At 40.8% G+C, this 17,540-nt stretch overlaps 1 protein-coding gene across 1 annotated transcript in view; it reads left to right on the forward strand.

Annotated features, from left to right (window-relative positions):
- Positions 1-250: 250 nt before the first annotated feature.
- Positions 251-17,540, forward strand: part of LOC142034457 (uncharacterized) — a 29,446-nt gene continuing 12,156 nt past the window's right edge. Inside the window, exons 1-9 of the mRNA XM_075035797.1 lie at positions 251-980; positions 4,078-4,197; positions 5,123-5,242; positions 6,318-6,437; positions 12,116-12,238; positions 13,302-13,384; positions 14,618-14,743; positions 15,591-15,636; positions 16,813-16,946. Of these exons, the coding sequence (XP_074891898.1) occupies positions 755-980; positions 4,078-4,197; positions 5,123-5,242; positions 6,318-6,437; positions 12,116-12,238; positions 13,302-13,384; positions 14,618-14,743; positions 15,591-15,636; positions 16,813-16,946 (1,098 nt within the window). The 5' untranslated portion in view covers positions 251-754. The remainder of the gene's footprint in view (positions 981-4,077; positions 4,198-5,122; positions 5,243-6,317; positions 6,438-12,115; positions 12,239-13,301; positions 13,385-14,617; positions 14,744-15,590; positions 15,637-16,812; positions 16,947-17,540) is intronic.

Genomic DNA, 17,540 nt, shown 5'->3' on the forward strand with positions numbered 1-17,540 from the left:
AACTGCAGATGATTTTTGCATCCTCCCATTGCTAGCTTATCCAGCCCACTCTGCAGGATTTGCTTGACAGGAGGAAAACATAGTTCTAAATTCATTTGGCCACTGTATTTTTTTTTCAGTTTTCTATTCTTGCTGATTTGCAACGTCTCAGTTGACTGAGTTATGAGCTGTTTGCCCAACAGGGCCTTTGTTCTGGTCTGTGCTTCAGCAGAAACTGGAAAAACCTGTTTGTGTGCTCCTTTTTTTTTTTTTGATCTTCCTCTCCCATTGGCAGCTGCAGCTTGTACACATGCAGACAAGGTGGTGCCTACCTTTCATGTGGAAAGCTGCCTTACAAAAACTGAGGTTGCTTTTTGCATTATCCCAGAGCTTTTCTAGCCTCATGAAGGCTTTGGTGGATGCTCCAGGAGTTAAACTCTGTTTGTTCTTCACGAAATGTGTTTAGGTCATCATTTAGTTTTTCTTCAAGCAAAGGGAGGGTGTTTGAGTGTGGCTCCCATCCGGCCTTTTAAATAATATTTTGTAGACTAGGAGATCTGCAGAAACCAGCCTTGTTGTGCAATGTAGCTTTTTGGATGCAGAAACTTGTCTGCTTTACAGCAGCTGCACAGGGTGCAGTGTTAACATCTGCAAGACAGGACAAACACTGAGGCAGCAAGTTAGTGTGAAAAGTGGACAAGCTGAGAAGAAACTTTGTTTTCTATCTATCATCTCCTTCCTTTTCCTCTTGCTTTGTGCTGCTTTTGGAACAAGAATGGGTCAACTTTGTGGACGGTGCATACAGCTGCTGGGGGACTTTGTGGCCTTTGTTCAGAGGATGTCCTCCAACTTGGTGCAAGGCATCAAGGAATGCTTGACTCTAATAAGCAAATGCTCCTGCTTAAAACAAAAGAGCTCAAAAGCCAGACAGCTGTACAAGCCCATCCTGCAGCCTCATGAGAGAGTGACAGCACAGGAGTTTCTGCAGCATATTGAAACAGGTAAGAGGGCTTGTTTCTTTCTAAAGGTTGTGAAAGAACAAGGAGATTCATTTTTGTGGGTTGAAAACAGATGGCTGGCTGAACTGCTCTGGCATGGCATGAAGCAGCTTGGTGATGATGTAGGAAATGCCAGAGCTACAGAGCATTTTCTTTGTGTATGGGACAGCAAGGGCTCAAGTGGTGTAACAGTTGTATCTAGGTAAAAATGGTCAGTCACTTTCTTGCTCTGCCACCACTGTTAATACATAACCCTTGTAAATATGTTTCATAGAAGTGAGTCCTTCTAGAAATTGAAGTTAATTTTTTAAAGTCAGTCGCTAAAGTCACAAAGCCAGTAACAGGCAGTACTAACACTGGATGCTACATGGGTGCTGAGCTGTGAGCAGGCAAATCAGTGTGGTCCTGGCTGAGTTGTGCACACACATGTTTGCACACGCATGTTGGCTGGCTGCAGAACACCTGGACTTGCACTGGGGGTGTCTGTGCTATAGATAGGGAAGGTCAAAGTCACCCTGGGACAAACACCATTGGGCTCCCAGGATTCCAAGCAATTGGTCTGCCTAAGTGCTTTTGTGCAAACATTTTAGACACAAGGCTTGAACACAGTCATGGGATTCTGCTTCAATCAAAGTAGATCCATAACTCTTCATGTATCTCCTCTGCTTTACAGGCTACCTGCCTAATTGCCCTGTATATCTACTTGTGATGTCTTCTCTATCCTGTCCTCGGATACAACAATATCAATAGGAAAACTTTTTTATTTCACTCCTGCAGTCACAGAATATCATCTTGGATCAGTGTATTTTGTCAGTTGTCCAACCTAAAAACATTCCTTGTCTCAAGCTTAGGCAGGGGCCATCGCTTGTTTGGTTTTGCTTTGTCCCAAAGCTAATTGGGTATATTGCTTTAACTTTAACAACCTTGGGCTAAAGTTACTACACAAAATTGCATAGCCTTCTACTTTCATTTGTGTGAAGGTTGTGGAACACAAACTACTATTTCTTTACTTGCCTTTTGGGGGACATAAAACCATCTTGTGAGGGGGAACAGGAGAGACATTTTTCCTTGATGTGACACAGTTAACGCTGTTTGAAATGACCTGTCATGGAACAACCTTTGGAATAATTGCTGTGATGCTGGTTGTTTGGAACATGTGTGAATTAGCCTCAGCTGGTATTAGCTGGTGTCATTATCCTATGAATGTGGGGGGTCCTGTGCTGCTGATACAGTTCACTAACTGTTGCACAGTGGGAATCTTCCAGGGCTGAACGTTTTCTTCCAAAGGCTAGCGTGCTCCTGACTGTATAAGAGACTGTCTTGGCAGTATCCCAGCTCAGTTGATGGATCAGGTGCAACGAAGGGGTGGTCTGAAAAAATGGTGAGGGTGGAGTGGCCCTTTGCAGCACCCACTGGTGCTTCCTGAAAAGACTAAGTGTATGTTTTCTTGAGAAGTCCTTTCCACTCTGAGATGGGTCTTCAAAAGGCTGGTCTGTCTGGGATCCTCAGGAACTGGGGTACAGCAGCAGAGAACTTAGAGCTTCTGTGACAGCAGTACACACGTGGCAATATGTGCTCTCAGGGAGGTCCCAATGTCCATGATAGGACATAAGCAGCACCCAGGAAGAAGAACCAGGGTTAATTCTCTGAGTGGCCAAATCCTGCTGCCAGGACAGATGGAGGCAGGGAAGCCTCACAAAGAGAACCAAGACACATCACTTTTGCTTTAGCACTCACCTGTGTATTTTATTCCAAGGTGGAGCAAGCCCATCCTCAGTTCTGGACAAATTATAATAAGCAGGGAGCCAACACTTGGACAATTTGGGTGCAAGGAGAGACTTCATGGTTGATTATCATACTGAGCTATTAGCTAGGGCAGCAAATGCTTGATATTATAACCAGGTGAAGATTTTTAGCCCCTTCTGCTTTATCACTGCCCCAAACAAAAACGCACAGATATGTGGGAGATTCAGACAGTCAGTGTGTAAGGAACAAAATCAAACCACATGAAGAGATTTTGGGTGTTTCTTTAAAACCTTGCACACAGTGGCTAGTCCTTCCCTTTGTGTGTATTGTTAATGATTAAACAAAATTGATCTTCATATGAAGCTGTTCTGTGAAGCCCACTTACCTAATCTTGAAGGTGGGAGGCTGCTGCTCTTGACTTGTCAGCAGCTTCTAATGGCTTGAGATATTAGCTGAGTTTTGCACTGAGGCATGAAAGCTTATACCCCTCACGTCCCTCACGTCTCTTTATCCCATGGGAGGTAAAGTAGCTAGATCTTGTTCATAGAGATATTTCAATCTTTAATGCACTGCTTTAATCCATTGTCTGAAAAGATATCTCATAATTGTGTGCTCCACCAGTCAATTTATACTATATTACCTTTTCAACAGTTTATACTATTGAGCAGTGGTTCAATCGCCCCTTTTTTTTTTCCTCTCTGCTGCTCCATTCCACACATTATAAGTACATTATACAGTGACTTACAGAAGTCATGCATGACTGCTATTGCTTGTTGGCTATTGCTGAACATCTGGTTTATTCATAGGGGAACTATCATACTTGAGAACAGGTAGACTCATGCTAGAAATTTGAGCCTGAGGCAAGCCCATTTGCAATCCATGTTGTTGTTCCCTGAAATCCTGTATTGTAATACCCAGGACAGGAAACACAGCGAACCTAAAATGTAGTAAATTAAAAATATATACTCTTTCTATAGGTCCTAATAAGAATAACATGTTCAGTAGATATATTTTAACAAAGATCTTCTATGATTCAGGAAAAAAAAGATTTTTATGGAGAACAAGAACATCTGCATTTATATTGGATAGCATAAAAGTGTCTAAAGGTTATAATTTATCTTGCTTCCAATCACTAGCTTTGTGAGCTTCACAAGAGGCATTGCCATGGACAGATTATTCCAGATTTGTTTATTGCTTCTGCTCATGGAAATATGAATAAGGATAGATGGGGTCTATGGAGTTGTTGCAGTACAAAAATCCTTATGTGTTTGGTTGGCTGTAAATTTTAATTTCTTTTTGTAAACTAATGCTTTTCAGGTAGAATTGAGTCTGTGCTGTCATTGTACATCTTCAGGTTTTGAAATGTCACCACTTGGAAAGGACCCTCTGGAAGCCTTGAGGACCTTAGCCTTTTCAGAAAACCCAGGTTTACAGCAGTCTGCTGCCCTCTATTACTTGCATATGAGTCAGCACAGTAAGTTATCTCAATGAATTAGAAAATTTTCACATAATTATAAATAAAAAGTTTTTTTCCAACTATGAAACTCCCTTTCATTCATTAATCAAAGGTTTTGGGTTTTTTTCTTTCTTTCATGCCGTGTTGTTTGCTAAGAAAAATGGAAATGCTGTCATTGCTGTGTGGGCAGAGTTATTCTAGGTTTTGCTATGAGGAGATATCTCTCATGAGACTGTCATTTATGTAATTGTAATACTTCTGGAAAAACTCAGCAGAACTCAAAGTAGTTAGAGTCAATGTATACTGAATCTCCTGAGAGCAACACAGTCAAAACTATGGTGGAAGGAAATGGACACAGTGATCGTTTCAGGTTTTATATTAAAAAGCCCTAGAGGCCAGATTGTAGTGGCAACTTATGCAGGAAGCATTCTTCTTTGCCCCAGCTATTCTGTGGGAGCACAAGGCTCCTGGGGTAATTTGTAAATGGTTAGAAGTCAGCCTAGATACGCCAAATAAGATTTCAACAACAGTGTGGGTCCTACAAAAAGGTAGAAATACCAGCAAGAAGCAGGCTGTGATTTATTTATTTGTTTTAAATTTACTTCAAGGAGAATATTCTGCCACTTGGCTTGATAGCTTTATCCCATTTTTTCTCACTTAAAAGGGCAGACAGCCACAACTTGAGGACCTGCTATGAGGTGGAATGACTTGTTTGGTAGCAAGGCATATTGCTTACCTTCCCACGATGTTTTTGAAGTACTTGATTATTCAAAACCTTTTCAGGCAACTTGCCCTGTTTTGCTAGTACCAATGGAATTTAAATGAAGGGGAATACCACTCAGTCTATGTATGATGGCACCTGAGGTCCAAGACCAACAAGAGAAAAATGTGAGTAACTTCCATGAATAATGAGACTCCTGAATGTTTCGTCTCATTCCTGCAGTAAATGTGCCCCTACCTGTGGAGCATCTGGAACCCTTCTATGCCTTACTGCGATCTGCTGACCTGGAAGTGCAACAGATGTCTTCCTTGTCCCTTGTCAACTTCTTGCTGGAAGGAAATAGTGAGTAATTAACAACACATCTCTCTTCGGTTGAAAAAGTATCTCTTCAGCCAGACAGTACAGAAGGAGGGCACATCTACATAGCCAGGGCTACACAAATCCAAATTCCATTTTTTGTGTTCCAGATAGGACAGGCTCTGTCTCTGTCGGCAAGCCACATAGATTCTGATGTCACCAGGGTATATCAGATCCCTCCAGCTACATTATATCATGTGGTAAGAGATCTGTGGGAACAGCTGTACCATTCTCATTCTTGGATTGAGAGCCTGCCACTTACCGTTTCAAGCAACAGATACAGCTCTCAGAAACAAACTCTGCCTATGAGACACTGCTCATTTTCCTGTTATTTATTAACTGGACCTTGGTCTTAAATTGCTTGCAGATTGAAAAAAAAAATAAAGATGCCTGAAAGAATTCACTTTCTTCTATAGCTAATAGGGCAAATTTAATTGAAATAGGGAGCTGCAGATGACGGTTTATGTTGATAGACATGAACACCCCAAACCTCCACAATGGAGTACTTGTTGCATCTGCTACTGCACTCCCTGGCACCTGGGCCACAACAGTTATTCTGTCACACTATCCCATAAGAGCAGAAGACGGGCTCAGTCTTCAGTGAAGCTATCCATTTTATTTTCTTTTTTTAAGGATCTTGCTGCAAATACTATCTTGTAACTATTTATAAGTAAAAAATAATCTTTAAAAGGTAGACTTCAGAATAAAAAGGTGTGGGGCTGAGTAAATTGTGAACCCATTGGAAAGTTGCAGTTTGAGTTTCCAAAATGAACCTCATGTTTAAAAACAGAATTGCTAGCAGAAATATTTGGGAGCTTCTGAACTAGAACCTCTGAACATCTCTTACACTCAATCATGAATCTGAAGAGGAATCAAGCAAACCAAGCACTCACTCATCAAGTGAGTGCCTGTCAGGCTGTTTCCATCTTAGGTCTGTTTTGCATAATCATAATACAGACCCCAAAGCAGTCAAAGGACAATATTTTCTTTTCACAAAGGCATTAACTGTTTATTTTTCTGTTTGTCCTTTTTTTTTTTTTTTTTTTGTATTTATGAATAGTTGACAAGGAATTAGTTGTCCAAATGGGTTTACTTGAGCCAATTCTGGATCTGCTTGAGTCAGAGGATCCCACTGTCCAGTGTAATTCTTGTGCCTGCACCATGATTTTGGCTGTTTCAGGTAAGTGTGCTGTTCTTTCCCATTATCCTCTGCAGTGAATTCATTCAACTCTTACCTTATATTTCAAGGTGAAACAACGTATTTGCACTTAGTTTAAGAGTCATACGATGCAGCAACAAGTTTTGGTATTCCCACATCATAAATTCAACCTCTTGAGATTCCAGTTAAGATCTTTTTCTCAGTGCTTCTGACCTTCATTCTCTTGTGATTATAAAGCTTTTTCTGATTTCCAACCTAAATATATTCATGACCAGCTTATCTTAGTTAGTGTCTACATTGGCTTTTGCTTTAGTAGTTCTGCCTCTCTGATGTCTATGCTGATGAGGCTCCTTCATTTTACTAGACTGAAAAAGCCAAGCTCATTTAAGACTCCTCTTGTAAGTGAGGCTCTCCATTAATCTTCGTAGCCCTTCTGGGTGAAAATGATATGTTCCAGACATGGAACATAGCAATTGCATCTGCTGTTTTGTGATACCACAGACCTCAGACGTTGTTACAGTCCCAAGATGTACATAAATGCTGCAGGAATTCCATTTTGAATGCATATCTTCTGAAAGAGAGGTCACCAGAAATGTGCAGTATTTCAGCTGGAGTCTCACCTGTGTCTTTTATTGTGGCATCCAGGGAAATATGTTTTGCGGTACATCTCATGATAACACTTGGGTTTTTTGTGATTGCATCATGGTGATGTTGTCATCCTGCAGCTTTAATCACTTAGTCTTTCTCCTCTGCTGCTATTTCCAGCAGACACCAATTAATTAAGGGTCTGCAACAAATGTTTCCAAGTGCATGGCCCTGCATTTTGTAGTATAAGGTTTCATTCTGTTTCTGTTGCTTCAGTCTTCTAAACTGTCCGTTATTTGTAAAATATTCCAGTCCTCCACCACACCTTTGTATTACCTTTCTGGTTCAAAACCAGCTACAGACCAGTCCTTGTGGAATTCCACTTGTAGCCTCCTTCCAGGTAGTCATTCCCATTCAGCAAAACTTGCTGCTAGCTTACTTTAAGTCAGTTCCTTATCCATCTGTACAACTTGCATTTGTCACCAACTTCTGTTGCTTAACTATGCATATTTCATATCATGATATAGATATTTTCCTGGCATCCAGACATAACCTTTCTTTTGGTAACTGTGGTTGAGCTTATCAGGTTAGTCAGGCTTATTCTGCGTTTTGCAAACTGTGTAATTCTACTGTATAAATTGTGTAAAGGCCTGTATTAAAGCCATGAGTAACATTTATTTCCTCTCCCATAGTGTTTATTCCATCAGCTTCCCTCTCCAGCGTGGGAAGTTGCAATCAGATCTCCCAGAAGGCTGACAGAAGCATGGTGAAAGTGTTACTTTCTCATTTATGTTGCAAAGGGAGAGTGGATAAGCAGGATCCAACTACATGAAAGTGCATTTTTTCCCATTTTTTTTTTTTTTTTAATTTGCAGGTTTTTAAACACTTTTCCCCTTGAAACTTATTTTAAGTGTTGCATATTATTATGGTCAGGTTAAGAACTCTGTATACTGCATTACTTTGTGAGGAATGCAAACTGCCCCATTTAAATGTCTAAATCAGGCAAGGCATTGCTAGAATTTTAGGTACCTGGCACTAGAAGGACTTACTTTATGTATGCTCAGTGAAGTTATGCCCCTGAAGATCTACAGAGAGATATCTCTTCACCTGTTTTAAGCAGCCCACAGAGAAAGCGACTTGTCTGGGGACCTAAGGATGTTCCTTGGTCCTGAAGGCACTCTGGCCCTTCTAGATGGCTCTGTCTTTAACCCAGAGTATAGGGAACCCTCAGCCACTCCAGATTCAATCCACCTTCATTCTCTGTTGAGGCTGGTCACCTAATACCCTTGCACACTCCCTTAAGTGACAGTCTACTTCTGAGCACAAGTAGTTCAAATTAAGCACTCAAGGAGCTTTCAAACTACATAGGAAGGCATCTGCTGAACACGGAGGTAGGCAGTGCTGCAAGTGCATAGGCTGGGCTGCTGCCTGGGATTTGATCAGTGTTGAGGATCTCTGTCCCAGTTTAACTAGGATTTGGATGGTCTGGATCCATTTATTTCTTTTTCAGACTATATTTAGCTATCACAGCAATGAAACTAAAGCAAGAGGCAATTCTCTTGAGTTTATTTTAATTTTAACTCACAGACTCTGATGATATCTTAAAGGATCTGCTTGAGAAAAGAATTCTGTTCAGTCATGTCCTTCAAGTAAGCCATTCATGCTTCAGAGTGGTTTAAAAAAAGATAAATATGGAAGCACAACCAAATTAGGAAAATCCTTAGATAGCTTTAAGGTGACTAAAATTCTAAATCCAAGAATGGTAATGTGTCTTAATTCTGCTGCAGTGAGCATGAAAGACTGTGTACAGAGTGAAGCTGTTTAGCAACATGACTGCAAGTTATATGTAAACTGGGTTGCCTGGTACTTACCTGCTGCAATAGGTAGCCAAAAATAAAAACAGCAAAGCAACCCATTCAGATGAAAATGATTTGAAGGTCAGTTTGTTCCAACACCAGCATTTGTCCACATAGCAAAAGGACACATGCACATTTGCAATAATGTGCAGCTTCTCAATCTGTGAGTGAAAGTAATCAGTTTTGGGATAAGAACTCGTCTCAGAGTACATAAGAACAGAACTAAACATTCACAGCAAGGGTTTAGGGAGGCCTGAACATCCGCATTAAGCTAAACAAGGAAGATGCACTGCGTATAGAGCACATTCAGAGTTGTACTGACAGGAGAATTTTCAAGCACACAATAGCAGAGAATGGAAGGAAAGAATTTATAAATGCAGGTTTCAAGGTGAGTTATTCAAACCCAGCTTGAGTAGATGTTATTGATTTCCCCACCTTAGAGTAGCATCTAAACCACCAGTAGCATCTAACCACCAGCATATGTGGTTCCCTTCTAAAAGCACTCTTAAGGTTGCATCAGTGGAGGGACTGCATTGCTTAGATAAACAGGTGGTCCAGGAGAGAAACATAGTCCAGCCTGCCACATCTCTTACGGAGATGATAGTACAGTTACACATCTTGGGGAGATAGATATCTCCATTCATTCTGTCATAAGTTGACAAAACAGGTAGTGTTCAGCCACACTATCTACCAAAACTAGAATGAGAATGGAAAAGAGAATAAGGGAAAATTACATATGTAAAAATAAATCCAGCAAACTCACAATAATGGGCACTAACAGAGACTGCAGAGAACTTGTCAGCTAGTGAATGACCCAAGGGAAAAGAAAGAAAAAAAATATATTTTTTTTTATTTTGGTCACAGAGGTTTCCATCATGTGGGTACCTGTTGTGGTCTCTGCACTCGCCCATGATGAATGTGGGCACTCCAGTCCTTCCCAGGCCAGAGTGGGGTGCCGGCATCTCCACGTGCCACCTCCCTCCAAAGCAGGCTGTAAAATCTCATCTTGCCACTGTAGGCTTCCAGTGTGGACCACCACCTCTGAGCCCTCAGGCAGAAAAAATGTTTGAGCTGTCATGGATGTGAAGCCTTTCCAAATCAAGCCAGTTATGTTTCTTTAAGGAAGAAGAACCTTTGAAGCACCCAATGGGTCATTTTCTGTCACAGCCAGTGCTTCATTCCAAAGATCTTCAGACAGGAAACACAACGCCTGAGAAGCTTTCTCTCTTGAGGATATAGGATTCCCCTTCCCTGCCCTAGAAGGGAAAGTAGAAGAAAGAATTTGTCCAAGTTTTGTCCAAATGTTTGTAATCCCTTTGCCCAAATGTGAGGTTCTCTTCCACATTCAGAAACATTCATGGAGTGTATTGTGTGGAAGAATAAAGGAAGCAGCAATATCTGAATTCTCAATCTTTTTACCTCTCTTTTTCACTCAACTAATCAGAGTTTACATCACACCAGACTGGTTTCCATCAGTTGGAGCTGCACAAAAGAATTTCTGCTTCCACTGAGGGAAACAAAAGAACAATATGCAGGCAAATTAGATTGGAGAAAGGCTTGTCTACAAAATTGTCCAGAATATTTAACCAGAATAATAGCTTCCCACATGGAAAAGCTATTTTTAAATACATGACTCTTCCCTGAACAATTATTTTGCTCAAAAATTAAAGTTTTTTTTTTCCAGAATAAAATGTATTTCCTTGAGTATAAAATATTCATATGAAGGCAGAAAAAGACTTGTTCTGGAATACTAAACTGATACTGACTGAACTATACTTGAATAAATATCCTGGATTATCTGTGTATGTCAGTTCCCCAGTATAGGTAAGCTCCAGCTATAGAAATAATGTCTTTGTTCTCTTAACTCTCTAAGTTAGTTGGCACCTGAATAGTTGATCTCCTCCAAATACCTTCATATTTCTTGCTTTCTTCTGCTTCATATTTTTCTCTGCAAACTTCTAGAGACTGGCCATTGTTTAAACTGTCTAGAAATGCACATAAATGAAGCAATACTCAACTAAAACTCCTGTGGCCTTCAGTGGTACTTTGACTCATATAAACAATGGAAGATGTAGACTATGGACTTTGCCTTTTCCTTTTATAAAATAATCTGCAGAATACTGTGATATTAAAAGAATCATTCATTGGTCTAATTCCCATTTAAATTTCATCAACTTCAAAGAACACCATTGCCAACACCTTATCTTTTCAAAATTATGCCCCTAGAATACTTATAAGATACAAATACAGATAACGTATATATATAAATAAGGCAGTAAAAGGGAGAGGGCCATAGCTGTCTCAGTGTGGCAGCAGGTTATTTGTTGGAAATGTTTTGATGGCCTCATGGTAGAGGGGTAGGGAAGAGCATAATGGAAGGATTCTCTTCTGTACAGCACAGCTGAGATTACCTTCAGTAAGTCCAAACCAAAAAGAGTAGAACTAAAACCAGATTTTTTTTCCTAAATTGTATTATATTTCATAGCGTAGTATAACTTTAGCATATGTAGTATACTTACATACACAGTCTATAAATATGTTGTATAGTATTTTATAGTATATAGTTAATTTTATAGAATTATTTAAGTATTATAGGTTTTTTTCCCTAGTTTTTCATCCAAGAGTCTCAAGGGACTCTGCAGATCTTTCTTGAATTCTCCTTGTACTCCAGGATGTTGAATACAACTGTACAACTTAATACACTGCCATGCAGGAAGCATAACCACTTCAGAGAAGCATCTTTTCAAATTCCACTGGTTAAGTCAAATCCTGTCTTTAGAAACCTCAGTGTTGTTTGTAGCTGTCAAAGGAGTGACACAGGCACATTCAAAGAGAGAAATCGGCCCTGAATATACCCTGCTAAATTAATTCAGTCTTACCTGCAATTAATTATGTAGTTTTTGGTTGGCACACTGTGAATAGTTTGATCAGACATACCAGGGGTACAAGGCAAGTATGACACCTTGCTAACCTGTTTAAGGGGACTTACAGTCTTTTTATTTTAATCATCCCAGTCACAAAATAAAAGCATTGAACCAGCTGTGATCTGTGGCTAATCCAGAAGTCATGAGTTAGTTCTTTCCCATTGAGCTCTTGGAATTGTTAAGTTTCCTTTGAGCATGCAGAGAAATTTTGATATATACCAAAGAATCAGAGAAGCGAACACCGAAGAAGTCTAGTCCTGCTAGTTGTCCTGCTTATGGCTCACAGTAAGATGGCAATGTCTTCTTTCTTTCTTTTTCTGATTCTTTTCTCCAGAGTCCAACCGAGAGGCAATTGGCGCTGCTAGAGGAGTTACACCCCTACTGTCTCTTGCCAATTCCTATGATCCTAGAGTCCAACAAAATGCAGTTGGTGCTATTCTCAACCTCACACAATCAGGTACTTTCTGACTAATGGTTTATCTAAAATTGCTGAAATAAAATTTCTCACTGATAGAAAAATAATTCAAAAGGGTTAAGGCAAGAATAAAAGCATATCTGAGCAACAAATTATTTTCTTTGCATATGGCATTCAAGTCAATAACATAGACTGATGATTTAAGTTTGGCCTCTCTTTAGCTAAGACAGACCCTTTTTTGCCTAGCACTGAAATAGAAAGTCTTGATTTTCAACCCCAAGTGGCTAATGTACAAGCACTTAAATTATCAGTCAAAGAAACAGAAAAAAATAATCGTTTGCTGAAGAAATCACTTGGTCTAAAAAGTTAGCAGCACATTTGGTGGTACTTTGAAGCAATCTCAGAAGCTTATCCAACAAGGTCAAGCTCTAGGAACATTTGACTTGTATCCCTAACTTGATACTGAAAGACACAAAAATATAACTATTATGGGCCAGACATTAAAGGCACCTGGAATATCTGCCAACAGCTTTAGCAAAAGCAGTATTTGGTCCTCTGTAATAATATCTGCACTCCCATACATTAACTCTGAAACAAACTAGCACTAAATCTCATCTAACTGGATGATACCTTTATCCCACACAGCTAAATTACACAGTCATGAGTAACATCTCTTATCTCTACATGGTAGAAGGGAATGGTTGGCAAGAACTTCTACGGTTGGCTATTACACTTCTGTTATTATTCAAAATTTTTAAGATAATTTGTTTTTTAAACACAGAAATCATGGTGAATATTACACCTGAGGTTTTTCAGCTTCTCCAGCAATTCAGATTCTCAGAACAGTCTTTAGCATAAAACCAGCAAAGGCTTAGTCAATCAAACAGCTAGTCATTTTGCTAAAATGTCTGCATACTGCTATATTGCACAAGCTCTAAATTATATTCTCTCCAGTCACACTGATTGGCATATATTTGGACAACATCACCACTCTCTAGAATCCGATGATTGTGCATATCCCTTTTGAATGGTGCCTCCAGATGAGGGGAAGGGGAAAGACACACCAACAGCATTTTTTTTTTTTTTTTTTTTTTCCAAATGGCAGAGAAAATCCAACATGTCCTATGCAAGGAAGGAGCCCTACCAGTTCTTACCTTGCTGCTGGAATCTCCTGACTCAGAAGTGCAGGTATGTCTCAAACAGGTCAGATTTTTCAAACAGTCACAGTGTGACTGTAAGGAGAGCATGAACCACAGTGTGTGGAAATGAAAAGGTGGAGAGGAGGGAAAGTCTCTCTGGAGAAGTGGGGAAACATGTGAGAACATCTTGGTGAAACCCAGCTCAGTCAAATAATGTATATTCAAAACACTCAATTTGTCTAGCTCCACGGGAGGAAGTTTATGACACAGAAGTGCATCTGCCAGCACACACTAACGCATGCACACAGTTGTTACGCGGTTACCTTCTGTGTCTTTCAGAGCATCAGACAAGTTGCAGATAGGCCTCTTCCTCTGTTGTTTTTTTTTTTGCATCCTAACTTTAATCTTCCACTCTAAGCAATCTTACTAAGTGTTCTGAGAAGGCATAACTTGCAAACATTTTTTTCTTCTTATTGTAAATGTCTGGGAAATCTTCCTATTTTATGCCTAGAATCACACTTCTTTGTGATTCTGCACACTTAACAGAGAGCTGGTCTTGGTTCAAAAGTATGCCGATGAAAAACCATGAATCAGCACTGTAAACCTTAAATCCGCTAGTTCATTCATTCAGTCCTCTGAGTAGTACAAGATTGTTTCTTCCATCAGTTTTGTTATCTCTGTTCAGATTTCTTTTAAATGTCTGAAGGGATGGAGCCTCTGGAATTGCTTTCTGCAAACTGTTTCAGCATTATCATCTTTCTCTGAGATTCATCTCAAAATTTCCTTCTCTGCAGTTCAACCTGTTTCTTCTAATTATACCTCCCTAGTAATACATACTCTTACATGTATGATCCTCTGTAGTGTTTATGTTTAAATCCTTTGAAAATGATCTCTTGGCATGCTAGGGCAATGACTTCATCCAGCTTGAGTAACGCAATGTAAACATATAATACAGTAGTTGCAGATGACCTAACTTAGGTGCCAGCAGCAGTATCGTTGCAGCAGCACAGCACATTCCCAAGTACCCAGGGTCCTAATGGGTTTGTACAACATGCAGTGCCACAGCATGATTGCTGTTGTAGCTATAGCAGATTGCATCGCTTTTCCTGGAGGAAGCCCACTTAGGCTGTTATCACGTCAACCCAATGAAACACCCTTAAGATGAAGAAGGACTTCATTTTCATCAGCTCTAAATCTGAGCATATCTCTGATTTATTTTTATTCTCTTCAACACATTGCCACTGTGACCTCCTCTGTCTATTTTTTTCTTGGTTCTCTGCAGTATTACAGCTGTGCTACCTTAAGCAACGTGGCAGCCAACATTCAGCACCACGAAGCCATGCTGAGACCTGGCAACAGATTCCTGCTGCGGACACTCATATCTCTCCTATCCTCTTCTGTGGACAAGGTGAAGTTGTAAATTTCTCTTTGTGTAAAAACTTAGCATCAGAGTAGAGCTATAAACTTGGGCTTCCAGTTTCAGTCCTGCACAATTACACTCATCTACTGTACAGGGGCCTATGCAGTATCTTTCCCATGAGAAAAGACGCATATATTAGAAGATACATAGGTTCTACAAGGTTAATGTATGGAGAGAGAGAAGGGAAATCATTAAAGTTGTTCCACAGCCCTGGATGCTTCCTTTAGACTAGGATGGCCTGTATTCTTTAAACTTAAAACTACATGTATGAAGTGCTCTGTCCAGGCTCTCAACTACCTTTGATCATTGTGTCTGCGACAGAAGGTAGCTGGAGCATCTATTATGCTACTTTTTTTTTTTTCTTTTTGGTATCTGTATCTTTGACTGTATGGCTTCAGAGAATAACATCTTGAAAATTTTGCTTTGTTGGGAGCCACACCAAAGAAACTTCAATAAGCCACAGTTCAGGATTTAAAGGGTGAACCTTAAATTCTGTGTAGGAGGGAGGCAAAAAAAAAGGCAAAGCAAATGAGACAAATTTCACTCCTTTTTCCTATAACTTATCTGACATTCTAAAATAAACCAACATCTGAACTCATTGGCTCTTCCTCATCAACAACAGGATGACTGATACTAGAGGACGATGAAAAAAATTCATCAAAAGCTTGGGGAAAAAATAATCATTTCCCAAAATTTATTCTCTGAAGATAATGTAATAGCTTGTTAGTGTTGTCACATTTATTTTGCATACAATAGGCAAGAACATGCATTACTGAAACCGCTCTTTTTTCCCCTCTCTCTTTCTATTTTTTTTCCCCCTCTTTGGCACAAGCAGGTTTCAAGCCAGGCATGTGTTTGCCTAAGAAATTTGGCTACCAGTGGTAAGCAATATCTTGGAGATAAAGAAACCACACTATTTCTTTTTCTTTCTCTCTCTGCCTTTCAGACTGAGCAGAGTGGGCTGGGAATCTTTCATATTAAAAGCACAGAGATACCCTCTTTCCTACATTTTAATTGAATGTTAAGGGAAGAGGGAGGTGCAGTGCATACACTAACTAAATCTGTCTCGGAGCTCCCAGGTAGCAAGGGGAAGTATCTGGACAAAGTGAGAGAGACAGCAGGGGTCTTCTTATGCACAGAGCCTTTGCAACTTACTAAGCTTTTCTCCCTTCTCTGTTTCCTAAGCATTAAACCCGATTAGGACAGAATGTCTCCTGAAATTGCTGCTTGAGTGGGGACCTGCCTTCTCCCAAGGCATGAATCTGTCTATCATTAAATATCATTTTCTCCCAAGCATTTGTCATCCTCTTAAAAAAATCCTATGCTATTAAATGCCCAAGATCCATTTCTATGGCATACTTGGGAGATGAAAGCAGAGGACTGGCACGCTCAACGCTAGAGCCCTAGGGTCCAGGGTAGAGTTATTCATCTAGAAAATGTAAAGGTGCTTAATTTTCAAGCACTCACAATTATAGTGGAGCTGGGAGCGAAGGAACTGCTGCGCTGCTCCTTGGTGTGGTTGAAAACCCCTGGTCTGCTTGGCCTTTCAGGACTGCCGCTCCATCTGCTGGCTGCTTTGGCATTGCCTTTTAGTGCCCAAAAGCACTCGCTGAGGTTGCAGGGACAAGTGAGGTGTAAGGATGCAGCCAGGATGGCTGATCTCTCCCCTGGCTAACCATAACTCTGCGAGATAGGTGGTGCTTGGAGAGGTCTTTCTGTCTGTGCTGCAGAATCTGCCACCTTCTTACCGGGTCTTATTGCCAACGAAGGACTCCGGAAATTCCCCTTATTTCTTCTTGCTGAGGTTCAGACACAAACTGAAGGGTGCCCAAACCTACGTTCTGCTCTCAAGCCTGTATTAATCCTTTGGCAAAAGGAGCCAGAACAAATGAGGGTTTATTTTTATAACTAAACGTCCAGCATTGTCCCATCCCACAGAGATGGGGAGGTCGCCTCTAATTTCATCACTGAGGCACAGTCAAATGTTTGAGTTGGGGCCCAAATACCTCCTCATGGTGCTCTGAAGCTCCTTGACCTCAGTCATTTTCCCAAACCAGCGGACATCCAGGCTGAGATGGTTGCTGAGGACGTCCTGCCCAAGCTGTGCTCTCTCCTGGCATCTGGCAGCGAGGACGTGCGTCACGCCTCCATTGCTCTGCTCTGGATACTGTCCCAGCACCCGCACAACCAGGTAGGGGGGGTCATTTTCCAAGACCAGAGGGGAAGGACTAGTTCTGGCCACCACCTGGGGTAATGCCCTGTTATGGCAAAATTACATACAAAATGCATTCTGAGAATGACCAGTAGGGTCTGTGTGACTTCCCAACCCTTCTGTCTCCCACCCAGAATAACAAGGTTTTGTGTGCACTGTCACTAACTACGCGAGGAGCCTCTCTGTTGTGGTGAGGTGGGATCCAAAGGATCCCGTAGTTAATCAGATTGCCTGCAAGGTGACCAAGGGGAGGGTAGAGGGGGTGATGGATGTCAGATTCTCGGATGTGCGGACACTGCCCTGCACACCCTGCAACTCCCTATGGTCCCCTCAGTCCCAAGACTGTAGGTGTCCAGAGGGGTGTACAAGGGGCAGGGGACATGCATAGCACCATGAGAGACTACAACCATGGGCGCAGGTGATGAAGCTATTCCTTGGTTACAGAGCTTCCACACACACTGAAAAGCAGAGAAACTAATTTAGAGCGTGCATTTAAAGTGCATCAGTGCAAAATAAAGTGCAAAAATACATTACTTCCCTATATGGACAGTTATTCAAAAGTACATTTGCATA

Source organism: Buteo buteo, chromosome 9 (genome assembly GCF_964188355.1).
Source record: "Buteo buteo chromosome 9, bButBut1.hap1.1, whole genome shotgun sequence".
NCBI classification, from domain to species: domain Eukaryota; kingdom Metazoa; phylum Chordata; class Aves; order Accipitriformes; family Accipitridae; genus Buteo; species Buteo buteo.